The sequence below is a fragment of the Salarias fasciatus genome, chromosome 20, assembly GCF_902148845.1.
Source record: "Salarias fasciatus chromosome 20, fSalaFa1.1, whole genome shotgun sequence".
Classification (NCBI taxonomy): Eukaryota; Metazoa; Chordata; class Actinopteri; order Blenniiformes; family Blenniidae; genus Salarias; species Salarias fasciatus.
The window spans coordinates 33,882,273-33,897,484 of NC_043764.1; the positions used below are offsets into that span (position 1 = coordinate 33,882,273).

The 15,212-nt window shown below is 43.5% G+C and overlaps 1 protein-coding gene across 1 annotated transcript in view; it reads right to left on the reverse strand.

Moving 5' to 3' along the window:
* The window catches only part of LOC115407489 (immunoglobulin superfamily member 21-like), a 66,616-nt gene extending 59,866 nt beyond the window's left edge, over positions 1-6,750 (reverse strand). The window contains exon 1 of the mRNA XM_030117834.1: positions 6,630-6,750. Coding sequence (XP_029973694.1) covers positions 6,630-6,684 — 55 coding nt within the window. The 5' untranslated portion in view covers positions 6,685-6,750. The remainder of the gene's footprint in view (positions 1-6,629) is intronic.
* Positions 6,751-15,212: the final 8,462 nt, after the last annotated feature.

Genomic DNA, 15,212 nt, shown 5'->3' on the forward strand with positions numbered 1-15,212 from the left:
TATCAAGCGTTTTTGATAGGTCAAGGAACACACCAATTCCACACTCTTCTTTATAAACAGTGTCATTAATTGTTCGATGAGATCAAGGATTCCCACATGTCGTACTCTTCTTCCTAAAGCCGGACTGAGATGGAGTGAATATGGATAGTTTATCCAAGTAACCACTGAGTCTATTATGCACAATTCTCTTAACATATCTATCTTAATCATATATAATCATATATAATCATATATATCTTAACATAATCATCTTAACAGTTACATGCGTCTCTCCAGCTTCCGTCGTGGCTTCTTTAACTCAGCCTTGTAGCCCAGCCGTTTCTCTGGAGAGGGATGAAGTGGTGAGGGATGAAGTGGTGAGGGACGTAGGTCCACAAAGTGACAGGAGAACACATCCGGACACTTTGGTGGCTTTATTAAATGGAGCGCCTTGAGCCAGCAGCGGAGGTCTTCTTCTTTAGACGAGGCGGGTCGAGTTTAAAAGCTGGTCCACAGCGTTCAGATCCAGTCTTTCCAGGCTCTAAACAATACCGAGAGAGCGAAAGCTTCATCTTTCCCCAGTTGTTGTGGCTCCATGGACAGCGCAATTGATGCCAAACATATTAAAATCGCTAAAAAGAACTGTTAAAAGTAGTTAAAGTAGCGAGAGGACTCGATGTTGTTACAGGGCAAAGACGGCCAACCAGAAGTTGCTCTCAAAAATGGCGCCGCCCAGCAGCACTTCCTGAATAAGGTGAATAGGATAATAATTTAGATTTAAAATGTTTAAAAAATGCTTCATTTGATTCAAACGATTCAAATACTGGTGCAAAGGTGGTACAATGAACTTTAAAGGGGCTGTATCCTGCTTTTTTAGCTAGTCCAAACCCTAGAAATGGCATTAACATGGTAATAGTTTATTTTTGGCGCTAAGGAAAAGTCATTTTGTGTGAAATAAAAGATTTTCTGGGGCTAATTCTGAAACCCGGAAGAGAAAACGCTCTGTTTCACTGAAAATCCCGCCTCTCCCCCTGTGGAATTTGACTGACAGCGAACTTCAACCAATCAGCGCTTCGTTAGCGTCTCTAAGGGTTAGCTTTAGCTCTTTAGCTTTAGCTTCTATACACGGAAATACACGCGAAAACGTCTTTTCCTGTTAGAAAGTCACCAAGCGCAGACCCTTCAGACCCTCCAGACCCTTCAGACCCTCCAGACCCTTCAGACCCTTCAGACCCTCCAGACCCTCCAGACCCTTCAGACCCTTCAGACCCTCCAGACCCTCCAGACCCTCCAGACCCTCCAGACCCTCCAGACCCTTCAGACCCTCCAGACCCTTCAGACCCTTCAGACCCTTCAGACCCTCCAGACCCTTCAGACCCTTCAGACCCTCCAGACCCTCCAGACCCTTCAGACCCTCCAGACCCTCCAGACCCTTCAGACCCTCCAGACCCTTCAGACCCTCCAGACCCTTCAGACCCTCCAGACCCTTCAGACCCTTCAGACCCTTCAGACTCTTGCTCTTGCTTGACTGTTGCTTTCAGACGATGGTTAAAGTTTATCTCCGTAATCAGAGTTACAAAAAGCAGCAACGCTGGTTGCCGAGGGCCTGCGGGAGGGGGGTCAGGGGAGCCATCTTCTCCGTGTGATGTTAACATGGGAAACAGAGCGTTTTCACGGGTGTGGGAGGGGCTGCCTCTCTGAGCAGCACAAACACTGGGAAAGCTTAAACATGCAGGCACGAAGGAAAACAACGCTTTGGGGTGTTTTTGGTGAGTACATAACTATATAACAAGGTTAAAACATACAAAAAGTGAATTTTGCATGATACAGCCCCTTTAAGACACAGAGTGCTACTACAGTGTGTTCCAGTATTAAAGTAGTAAAACAAAAATCAATACATAACAACAGCCACACCTCCTCATCTTTTTTCACTATCCTCAATCTCATCACAAAATATGCTTTTCCTCAGTTGGTCTTTCTGGTTTACAGATGCCATTTAGAAATCACTCATTAGATGTTAGTGCTGCTTTCAAAATCATTTCAGTGTTATGCTGATTTTCCCACACTGTTAATGTGTATGTGGGTGGGCTTGGCAAATGACTGACTCTGTGGATGAAAGGCTGCAGGGAGGATTAAGAGGAAAACATGAGAGAATAATCTGTGGGCAGGCTGATGTCAGGCAGAACAGGCCAGTGTTAGAGAGCTGAGGCTCCCAGCAGCAAAACACTCTGCTCTGCAAGGTGACTTTAGTTCCTGTCCACACACACACACACACACACACACACACACACACACACACACACACACACACACACACACACACACACACACACACGCACACACACACACATTCTGAATCACATAAAATCAAGAAGTGTCCTGAAACTAATGTCCAGCTGTGTGCATTTGTGTGTGTGTGTGTGTGTGTGTGTGTGTGTGTGTGTGTGTGTGTGTGTGTTCTGATGGTTCATGCTCAGGGTGCTGGCTCTCAGTCTCTGCCTACCGTGGTTTATTTTCTTTGTTGTTACAATAAGGATGTTGGATGCTGGATCCAGTCTTTCACCGTCCAATCAGTCTTTTCAGAATACCGAAGTCTTGGATGAGTGCCAGTGAGCCGCGGCTCAGTGAGAGGGAGTTTCTCCAGGCGTCTCACCCTCAGGTTTCCTGGTAGCTCAAAGGCGAGACTCACTTCTAATCCAAAATCTAGACAGAAGCAGCCAAGATCACAGACAGAAAATCTGGGAATTCTGTTTAGGATTAACATCCTTGCACTTTGTTAGAAAAGCCAAAGACATTTAATCATTATAAAGTAGAGATTATTTTGAGCAATGTGGGTCACAGTCAGACAATCGCTGCTTGATCTGCGAGACGGAGCGCGCCAAACAGGGCAAACAGAATTACATAACTTCCAAGCTCTCCTGAAGGCCATGGAGTCAGCTGCACCTGCCCTGAACTAACAGCAAAGCTTATTTAGGTTTAGTTTTTTTCTGTCAGAGTGAGCCATCTTCCAAACCTTTGTATCTTGATTGTCAATCCTACAATCCAACCAATGAGCGAAGGCAAAGCAACGTGTTAGCCAATAAGAGATGTGGGGCGGGGGGGGGTCACTGAGTTAAAGCAGGGGTCACTCACTGTCCGGATCCGGACCCAGATGCCATCCAATACGGACCCGGACTATATTGAGCGGAGCGGAGCGCGGCGTGCGTAGTAGTACGGCGTGCGACGCGCGGATCGGTGCGGCGGCGCGCAAAGCGGTGCGGCACGGAGCCTGCATGCGGTGCCCGTCCATGCTTCACATGTCCACGTGGGTACGCGTTGGTCCGCGTGACGTAAAAATCGTCATGAATTCCTGTCTGCTAGGGTCCCGTGGACCGATCCGCGGACGTCCGAGCAGCAGCCAGATTTTGAGACCGCGTTGCGCGCAGCTCGTGGCGGTGTATGCATGCGCCAGAACGCCACACTGTAAAAAAAATTCCGCAGAATTTACGGTAAAATACTGGCAGCTGTGGTTGCCAGAAATTCCCTGTAAAAATTACGGTAACCATGTAGATGACTTTAAGGTATAGTGACTGTAAATTTTGCAGTATAAAACTGTTATTTGTTTACAATAATCTCCTGTCAAAATTACAGTCTATCTCAGTAATAAACACAACATTTCAAAAATTAATTGAATTAGTATTTGTTCATTTCCCAAGCCACTTTGTCCTTTTCAGGGTCACAGAGGGCTGGAGCCAATCCCAGCTACTTCAGGCAAGGACAGGGTCACTGGACAGTTCACCAGTTTGTCACAGGGCTGACACACATTCACTGGGGGCAATTAACCTGGCATGCATGATTTTGGACTGCGGGAGGAAGCCAGAATACCCAGAAGGACCCCACACACAGGGAGAACATGCAAACTCCACAGAGGCCTCAAGCTCCTACCGGTATTTGAACCGGTGACATTCTGGCTGTGAGGCAAGAGCGCCAACCACTGTGCCACCGTGCAGCCCATAACTGTTCTAGGATGATTCATGAATTGTATGCGCTCAACTTGTGCTCCAATTTTGTGAATTTTAGTTGCATACCCCTGAGTTAAAGCCGGTGTCCGGAGTTTCCGTTCGTTTCCAACGTATGAATCATTTTTCAACAGAGCTTCAATGTGTCAGTCTGGTTCCATACTACAATATAATATTAGCATAAAGCAATATAAAAATGTATTTATGAGCCCCGCCTTCGTCTCATAGACCCCCATGTTATCCGAAAAAGCGCCGGTCAGCGTCAGCCAATAGATTTCGAGCTTCCGCCTTGTCGTGTTGTCAATCAAAGTGTGGAGCAGCCAGAGAGCACGGCCGCTCGCCCAGCAGAGGAGAGTTAGCTCTGCAGCAGATATATCCACTGTCTGCTGAACATCCACCGTAAACAGCTCAACATGGAGGATGCTGCAGGACTCAGAGGCTCTCATTTTCACCCGACGGATAATAGCATCCACAATTAAAGGGGCGTGGCTTGGTCGCTCATGTGAAAGCAGAGGGAGGGGGAACCTCGAGACATTGGATTAAAAAAAACCTCTCTTGTTCAAAACTCCGGACACGAGCTTTAAAGGATCATGGTCGCCAGTCTCTACAGCATGAAATTCCCATCTTTTATCATCATTAAAAAAAGGAAGGGCGAGTGACAGCGTGGACAGGACCTGCTGTGGACTTTGAATTTGAGGAGGCTCCAACTTCAGGTGACAAATACACAGGTGATTAAGGCTAGACAAAAGTTCAGTATTGTTTTTATTACATTCAGAAATCTCATTAAGTTACAAGACTCCTTTTAATATGATTAAATAGCCTATAGTGTCATGGCATGGTCATTCAGCACCAAGCCTTCATCAAAGCAGATAAACAGACCACACATCACACCCAACATGATCTGGTTTAACAAAATCAGCATTTATTTGATTGTTCAATATTCTGTATTGCTGTATTAAAATAAAAACTTTTGCTGTGTATTCCCATCTGCTAATTTTTGACAGTTTGATAGTTGTTCAATTTCAGCAGAATATATTGTAAGAATAATACTGATGTTGGGTATATACGTCATGATGAAGTAAAGGGAACAGCATCAGTCCGTTGGGACACTTGTCCCTGGGACACGTGTACCAAGTTTATAAGATATTCTTTTAAACTACAAACATGTTCCGGAGATACCAACACTCCCAAGTCTCGAACATCCTTGATAATGATATCAGCTCTCGGTTGGCAGCTGACATCAAAACCAAATTATCCAATTGAAAATGAAGTCCAACCTGTCTGTCGGGGCAGGCCCAGTCCAGAAGAAGATGGAATAAAAGCTCTGTTGCATAAATGATCAGGACGAAATACTCAGGGACTGTCCTGCCTGTTATTCCCTGTAAGGTCCAGCGCTGAACATTACATCTGGCTATACTTCAATAAATGGCAATAATCAGAAATTAGCTGTCTTGCTATTTTTCCTACCAAGTAGAATCGAAGGACTGGGTGGAGACGGACGAAAGTCCTCGGCTCCAGCACTGAGTTTGTTCACGTTTTCAACAACTTTATTAACAATTCCCTGGAACTAGAAGGTGTAAATATGCATCACTCCATGTGAAACGAAGCTAAACACTTCTACAGCAACTACAGTAACAAACCAAACACCAACACAATAAATGGACTGAAGACTCAACAGATGTGTCATTCACAACATTAAATTTGGTATTAAATGTTGATAAAGTCAAAGACACTTTATCTAAAGTGCAGTTGTCCTTACATTGACATACATGGCAGCTTTGTCTTTCATCTACTCAAGCTTCACACCTTGAAGGTACACCCTCGGAGCAAGCTGGCAGATTTGGTGATGTGAAATCAGAAGCTGCAGTCATTGGAGGGTTCAGTAGCTTCATTGGATCTGATACACCAGTTTTTAAACTCACTGATGGGACCTTTTTATATTGTTTTATGTTTTAAATTCTTTAAAGCACTTTGTGTTTTTTTTTTATTCTGAAACGTGTTATATAAGTAAAGTTTGTTTTGATTTCAAATGAAGTGTCCCTGAATTTTAATAAATAGCTCTTCTTCATGACAAAAGTCACCTGATCCATCTGAGCAGGTTTGGTATGCATAAATAACTGTCATCTCAATAGCTTTCTGGAGTTCAGAGCATGAAGCAGTTTGCTTCATGCTGTCAGTAATGTCACATCACACTGGACTACAAAGTAAAGTCTTGCATATTTACATGCAGGAAATCAAAACACATTTGCATTTTAACTTCATAATTCTCAAAAGAGACCATTGTGAAAAAGCACTCTGCTGCAAAGCACCAAACAGACCACAATTAAATCAGACTGAATGGTAATTTCACATGCAAATGATCCATTGAATGGGATCCAGAGTGGCTCTCACTTAAAGTTTCCTATACCAGAATACTGATGCACAACTTATATTATCCCAGACACCTTTGACGTCACTCATTTGTGTAAAAACAACATTTCCTCCAACAAAAACAAAAATACACGTCAGTTTTGTGAAACTAGGGTGCAGATTTAAAAAGTAATTTTCATTCAGAGTGACTTGAAAAAACAAATAACAAACATCTTGATAAGTGTGCTTCCCCAGTGAAATTCCCCAGTGAGCGTCCGAGCTGTGAGGAGCCGCTGAACTCACCAGCTGTGAGGCGGAGTCCAGAGAGGAGGAAGCAGAGGCAGAGAGGTCCAGGCATCCTGCTGGGTGTTGCTGCTCACACTGAGAAATGCTCCATTTGTGAGAGCGAAGGACAGTGGCAGCGTTTCATCTCCCATGCTTCAATCTGAGGCAGCTCCGCTCTGCCGCTCGGCTTTATATTCAGAGGATTAAAGCCACGCACTCAGCATCAGCATCTCTCTTTTATCTCCCTCCCCTCTTTTTTCCACACCCCTAGTCCAACTCCCATCCCTACATCTTTCTCTCTGTCACTTGACCTTTACTCTTCATCTCAGCTTTCTCTTGTTCAGTGCGAAAGAGAAACTAATTAATTTCACTCTCATCTGGGTTGCTACACACTTCTTGTGTGTGTGTGTGTGTGTGTGTGTGTGTGTGTGTGTGTGTGTGTGTGTGTTGAGGAGAGGGCCGCATTCTGATGACGTGAGAAATCTGAGGATTAGGTTCTTACGGTGTGTTTCCTCCGGACGCGATGTGAATTTTTCTCGCGATGAGATTACCGTATTGGCCCGAATATAAGACGACTCCGATTATAACACACCCCTATTTCTCAAAGATCATTTTGTGAAAAGAAAAAAAATCTGAAGACAATAAGGTCACTCATAAAACAACTTTTTATTATACAGTTAATATAAACTCAAAAACTCACAACTGAGATAACATTTCAACATTTCACGAGATATAAAATGAAAAAATATTACTACAGTATTGAATAAAAAATATATTCTCTCTCTCAAAATAAGAAACAATAAGCAACAAATAAGAACCTCAAGGGGTCCAAACTGCATAAATGATGTAAATAATTTCCCAGTGCCTTCAGCTGAATCAGGCTCTGGTGGTGGACATTCTGTCTTTCCGTTTTTCGGTGACGTATTCACTCACCCTTCTATGAGTCTCTCTGAAGCGTCGCTCTCGGGACCATGGAAGCTTTTCTCTTTTTTTCTGTGCTCTCCAATAAGAACGAGGCACTCTGCTACACCATGTCTCCTGGCGGCTTGGCAGTTGTGTGATTCTACAATTCTACAATTTCATTCAGCAGACGCTTTTGTCCAAAGCGACGTACAACACAAGTGTAACCCACCTGGGTTAACTTACTCACAAGGACCAGAAACTAGGTTCAGAGGAGGGTTTAAAAGAGAAGTGAATATTCACTATGAATAAATGGAGCCACAAAATGATTGAACTTGAATAACAAGGAAGTTTATATGAAATAGAAAATATAGATTCAATGCATGACTTCAATTCTTCAACAAAACATAACCATAACAAAACATAACCATCTGATCAACAAAAAACAATCACTGTATCGCCATGTCAAAATCAGTTCCTCAAAAAATAAAATGTTCTCAAAAGGGTGCAAATTCCCTTCCAAATGTTCAGTTCAGTGTTCCTTTAGATCCTGGTTCGAGTTTAAGTTCAGTTTCAGTCAAAACAAAGTCAAGTCAGGTCTAAGAGCTCTTATGTTCAGTCAGAATAGTCAGAGGTGGTTGGACGCTCCTACCACACATCCTTTGCTCGATGGGTGATGAAGGATTCCCACCCTTAGAAATTCTTGATCTGCTCCTTGGATTAAGGAGGGTTCTGGTCACTCGCTGGGGCTCGCCATCTCCTTCGTCAAGGAGAATCCAATTCTCAAACATCCAACGGTTTCTGAAGGTTTCAAAAAACCTAGCCTGTATAGAAACAAGGCTATTACTAAATGAAATCAAACAATTTTTATGGCCATTATGAAATAAAATGAAAATCTGTCACACATTCTTGCAACATAATGGTGATACAATGAATTATTTATCCATCTTCACCTTTTACTGTAGTTTCTTCTCTTAATAGAACAGTTTTTATCCCATTTTTAACCAACATATCCATTTTAACTTCATGAATTAGTATTTAACACTTTTTAACTCTTCAGCACATAAATCATGAACTGAATAACAGCACAAACACACTTTCACATTCAATAACAATCATATAAACAACACTAAACACAATATTTCATACAAGGAATATATTCAAAGTGAAAATAAAACTTAGATTCTTCCTGTACCTTTTCCTTATCAGATCATCAGTGCATAATGTATCTGCAGTTGATTATAACTCCAACATTCAAGAACATAATGAAACTATGAGTAAAATGAGATGCTTTGTAAAGTGCCTTGTGTCAATTGTGTGGCTAATAGAGTTAGCTGCTTTAGCTCAGCTCCATGCACTCACCAAGACTCATGCTCAACGAAACAAAACAACTCCTGATGCACAGGTCCAAGAATCATCCATTCACTCAGGTGGAGGTCTTCCTCCAGCCACCCGAGGGATAAAAAGCAGTTTAACTTGCTTCTTTTTTCACAGATGTTAATAGCTTTCGCCCCGCAGCGCACATGTGAGCTCCTGCCGACACTCCGGCACTTCCGCGAAGGGGCGGGACATGCGCTCCTCTAACCAATCACATGCGTGCATACTGGTAGTTCACAAGAATCAAATGCACCAGATATAAATCAAATAGAACAATATAGAAATAAAACAACAAGACAAATAAATCAAAATAACTACTGGGTTACATCCTCCCTCTTTAAATGTCATGCAAGTCCCTTTGCATGTTTTCTTTCTACAGATTCTGTTTACTCCAAAATGGGTGTTGTCACCTCGTAAGCTTGACCTTGTAACCCACAATTCCTATCATCATCAGCATTCAGGGAAGCAACGACAGCATCACTTAAACCCTGGAACAATGACTTCACTACTGTTATCAAGGGATTCCCTAGCTCAGTGTAATGGAGTCTACGGGATGGCTGACGATTTCTCTCAGATTTTCTGATAGGATGGAGTTCATTAGTGTCAGTAATCTGTGTACTGTCTGCTTCTGTGGCAGTCTGGTTAGCTATGTCTGTCCCAACAGCTCTTTGACAGTCTGTCTGTAAAGAGCTCTCTTCAAGTGGGTCTGACATGTTGGATGACAGGTTTGAATGACTTTCTTTTGCGTCAGAATCATCATCTGCCTTGGAAAAGGACTCCACTGTTTTGTCTGCTGTGTTCACAGATTCCTCATTAGGCAAATGTGACTCTGTTACAACTTCGCTTTCAGGTAGATCCAACTGTTGGCTTGACTCTTCATCCAGGGACCTTCCAATGAGTGAATCTTCTGGAGATTGATTCTCAACAGACATGACTTCCTGTGGTTTCAATGGTTGTGAACCAAATGAATCTGCACCCGAAGAGTCAAGTTTTGTGGATTCCTCTCTGTTTTTGTCTGGTTTTGGAACATTTGTGTCATAAATTTTTATGAAACGTCTCTCAATCATTTCAGGTGGTGGTTCAAAAGAACAAATGTCATCATCCTCTTGAATAAAATTGTCATCATTTGGTGGTTCAAGACATTTTTTGGTGGGGTGACTCTGCCTGGTATGGGGCTTACGAAGCTTACTGATAGGTTCAGATTCCTCCTCCTCCATCTGTGATAGGAAACCACAAGGGAGTAAAAGATCCCTATGAAGTGTTCGAAGTGGCCCATCATCTTTTTCTGGTCTCACTGAATATACAGGCAAATCTCCTTTTTGGTTAGTGACTACATACACGGCTGGCTCCCACCGGTCTGCCAGTTTGTGTTTGTTTCTGAGACGGAGATTTCGGACCAAAACTCTGTCTCCAACAGCCAACGTTGACTCACGAATGACTCTGTCAAATCTCTTTTTGTTTTTCTCAGCCACTTTGCGAGAATTTTCAATGGCGACTTGGTAGCTCTCTTCAAGATGGCTTTTCAACTTTTTCACATACTGTGAATGTGAGTGGGGCTGTTCATTAGAGGTTTGTAGTCCAAAAGCAATGTCTATTGGCAGACGTGGTTGTCTCCCAAACATTAATTCATAGGGGGAGAACCCTGTAACATCATTTTTGGTACAGTTGTAGGCATGAGTTAGCGGTTTAACATAGTCACGCCAGTGGGTTTTTTCTGAATCTTTCAATGTACCCAACATGCTGAGTAAAGTCCGGTTGTAGCGCTCCACAGGATTGCCTCTGGGGTGATAGGGGCTAGTTCTAACCTTCTTAATACCAAGCAGTGAGCAAAGTTCTCGGATGGTGTGAGACTCAAAATCTCTTCCCTGATCACTGTGGAGTCGCTCTGGAAATCCATAATGAACTAGGAAGTGTTCCCACAGACACTTCGCTACAGTACTGGCCTTTTGGTCTCTTGTGGGGATGGCCACTGCATATTTAGTGAAATGATCTGTAATCACCAAAATGTCTTTTGTGTTCTTGCTGTCAGGCTCTAATGAGAGGAAATCCATACAGACAAGCTCCATGGGTCTGGTGGTCTGAATGTTTACCAGAGGGGCTGCTTTATCTGGTGGCGCTTTTCTGCGAACACATCTCTCACAAGCTTTGACTTTCCTTTCAATGTCTGCGGCCATCTTTGGCCAATAGAAACGAGATCTAACCAGATCAGTTGTCCGCTCAATCCCTAGGTGACCCATATCATCATGAAGATTTTCCAACACCGTGGGCCTGAGGACCTCAGGGAGAACGAACTGCATCAGTGTTTCTGTTCCATGTTGACGCTTTCAGTAGAGAAGATCATTTTGGAGTTCAAAACGCTTCCACTCCCTTAAGACCAATAGGAGATCAGGAGAACTGGCTTTGAAATCATCAGGCAAGTTAGTTCCAGCCTCTCGCCAGCTGATGACTTTTCCAATGACAGGATCATCTCTCTGCATCTGCATGAGATCAGAATGACTGTACGTGGGTATTGTCAAAAGACCATTGTTCTCTCCCTCTTCAAACATGGTTGGGATGGCAGATGGAGACATTGCAAGAGACTGAACCAACCCAAAAGAAGAAATGTTGTCTTGAATCAGTGTCATGTGTTTCTGACATGTTGCAGCTACTGTGTCTGCAAGAAGAAATCCTGGTTCTTCATCTTTCACAGTTGCCAACAGATGAGATCTGAACTTTTCAATGCGCTCACATTCTTCTTGGGAACCAATGTCTTCTTCAAGCACCTTGTGAGGTCTTCTAGATAGGCCATCTGCATCCAAATTCTGTTTGCCAGATCTGTATTTGATGTCAAAAGTGTATGTTGATAGAGCTGCAAGCCAGCGATAACTAGCAGCATCAAGCTTAGCAGTCGTCAGAAGGTATGTCAGGGGATTGTTATCTGTAATGACTGTGAATGTGTTACCATACAGATAATCATGAAACTTATCTGTGATGGCCCACTTTAAAGCCAAAAACTCCAATTTGTGAGCTGGATAGCGAGACTCACTCCGAGACAACCCTCGACTTGCATAAGCAATGACACGTGTTTCTCCATTCTGGTTCTGGTACAGAGCTGCTCCCAGCCCTGTAGTGCTGGCATCAGTATGTAGGAAGTATGGCAAGCTTGGATCAGCATAGCCGAGCACTGGTGACGAGGTAAGTTTCTCAATTATGCCATGAAAGGCTTCTTCACAAGCTTCATTCCAACGTTCACCGAAGGGTTCTTTGGGGTTCAGGTATTTGCAGTCATCTGAGCTGGTTTTACTACCCTTCCGCTTTGGTGGATAACCACTAGTGAGAGACGTAAGTGGTTTAACTATTTTTGAATAGTCTTTCACAAACCTCCGGTAGTAACCAGTAAATCCAAGAAATGACTGAAGTTCTTTCAAAGTTTGTGGTCTTGGCCAGGTTTTTAATGTTTCAGTTTTCACAGGATCAGTTTTAACACCGTCTCTGGACACAATGTGTCCTAAATAGCGGACAGAGGTTTGAAAAAACCTACATTTGTCAGGAGAGAGCTTTAGTCCATATTCTCTCAGGCGTTCCAGGACATGAGTAAGCCTGGTCTCATGTTCTTCCAAAGAACTGGAAAACACAATCAAATCATCCAGAAAGACGAGAACTTCTTTCAAATTGATGCCTTTCATGCACTTCTCCATAAGCCTTTGAAAAGTGCTTGGAGCATTTGTGATTCCTTGAGGCATGCGGTTGAATTCATAGAACCCAAAGGGGCACACAAAGGCAGTCTTTGGCTTGTCTGCCTCCTGCATCTCTATTTGATAATATCCCGACTTTAGGTCCATGACTGAAAACCATTGTGACCCTACGAGAGCTGAGAAGGACTCCTCCAGATTTGGCAGTGCATAAGCATCGCGGACGGTCTGCATGTTTAGTTTCCGATAATCCACACATAGCCTCACATCACCGTTCTTTTTTCGTACTACCACAATGGGTGACGAAAAGGGAGACTCAGACTCTCGAATGATGTTTGCTTCAAGAAGGGCTTGCAAATGCTTTTTCACAGCTTCAAAATCATGAGGGTGAATGGGTCGGGATCTCTGTTTGAATGGGGTCTCATCTTTCAAATTTATGTGGTGCTGAATCTTAGTTGCATGGCCGAAATCAAGCTCATGGTGAGAAAAGACGTCAGAAAAAGTGTTCAACTTTTGAGAGATTCTCTGTTTCCACTCTTCAGAGAGAGGTGAAGCACCAAAGTCAAATTTCAGGTCAGGTTTTGTGTCTGTAGTCTGCTGCTGGGTGGAACATGTAGCAGAGACTTTATTTTCCTCTATTATTGTATTTGGGATGACACATTCAGGGGCAACCAACTCAGCAATCACACAGTTGGTTGGCAGTGTGATGTCGTGGTTTGTCTCGTTTCTCAGTAGCACAGGAACCTTGTAGGGACTGCGTTTTGGTAAGGAAATAAGGCAACAATCAACAAGGATACCACCCGGTAACGATGAGCTAGTTGGATGTTCAAGGACTGCCCACTCACCAGACACTATGCCTTGATTGGAACACATAAAGCCCTCCAGCACCACCTTCTGGTTTGCTGGAAGAACTTCCTGAGTGTGAGCCTTAAGTTTCACTAAGCCTATTCTGCCACTGTCAGTTTGCTTTTTCCGTAGCTCGAGTACTTTCATGACTTGCTGATAGCCATAAGGGAGAGATTTCCAGTGAGGTAAAGGACTTTCTTGTCTCAACTCGTACAGTGGATCAAGAGAATTTGTGCCGATCAGCACAGGGATGTCACTGTTTGAACGGAGATCGGGAACAATTAAGGCCAAAGTGGATATTTCTGGTTCACTTTCAAGGAGATCTTTTGGGAATTTTATGACTGTCTCCACATATCCCAGATATGGGACGTTCTGGCCATTTGCTCCCTCAACTTCAAGAATGTCAGAAATCGGTTTGATTGGTTGCTCAGATAAATGTCTCTGGTAGAAGGATTTAGCTATGGTTGTGACCTGTGAGCCAGAATCGAGCAGACAACTGCACTCCACTCCATCAACAACTACTGTGGCTGTGCATTTTGTTCCCACAAGTCGACTTGGTAACTTGTTGCTGTGATACAGGTCAGTTTTTAAGTTCATAGCTTTCTTTTTCTTTGAGGGGATGGGACGTTGTTCATCCCGAGCTCCTGTTTGTCCCTCAACAGAAGCTTGAACTAGTTTAAATCGGGGTTGTTGTAGTAACTTTCCCACACACGCTGTTTGTCTTTGAGGGCTTTCCTTTTTGTCTCCACTAATGCTGGATTTGGATCATTATTGCAGCTAGAAGCAATGTGACCATCCTCACCACATTTGAAACAGTACCACGGCTTGGGTCTGGGCACCCTTGCCGTGATCTGTTTTATTCCTTGTTTCTCTGGCTCATTTTTTGCCTTGTTCTGTTGCTTCTTACTGCCTTTTGTTGCTTTCTTTGCAGGTTTCTCGGCACTGCTGGCTTTGAGCTGTGCTACTTGAGCTTGGAGATCTGCAATCTGCTTTCGGAGGTCATTTGTAGCAGTAGAAGAGGCATCTTCTGATTCAGGTTCATGACTGCTCATGCTGGACATGCATGTGGCTTGTACCTGTGATATAGCTCTCGTTTTAGTGATCCCCAGGTATTGCTTCATTCTCGTGGCTTTACTGGCTTGTTTATCCTCTTCAGTGCGTAGTAGGAGAAGGAGCTCAGCAAAGGGTGGGGGTGCACCTTTGCGTTGTTCAAGCTGGAGACTAGTTATCAATATGCTATCCCAACAACCACGGCAAAACTGCCGGAGAAGCTGTTTATCAGCATCACCAGGGGCAATTCCTTCCCTCCTAATTACTGCACTCAAGGAAGTGTGTAGCCTCTGTAAGTAGTCTGAAGCTTTCTCACCAACATTTTGGTTGGTGTTCAAAAAGCGAGCAAATAGCTCGTCACCATCCTCCACTGTGGCATAAGCTGAATCAAGAAGCTTCAGATAAGCTTCAGAAGTGGCTTTTGGGCCAAGCGATTTCACAATGTTGGCTGCCGGAGGTGAGAGGCTTTCAACAATTTTTCTCACAACCTGAGAGTCTGAGATCATGGGATCACTCAAACAAAACTCCACACTGCTGCGCCAAGCATCATAATCAACTTCAAAAGAAGGGTGTGGACTTCGTCCAGAAAAAGATTTCAGTTTGTAGGATAAGTTAGAATGAGATGCTGCTTCACTACTTTTGACAATGTGTTCGACAATGACACGCTGTACATCTGGTGTAGTGAGAACATCAGCTGGGATCTGGTGTGTGCCATCTACTGGCCTTTGTTTTTCAACAGCATGTGGTGCAACATCAG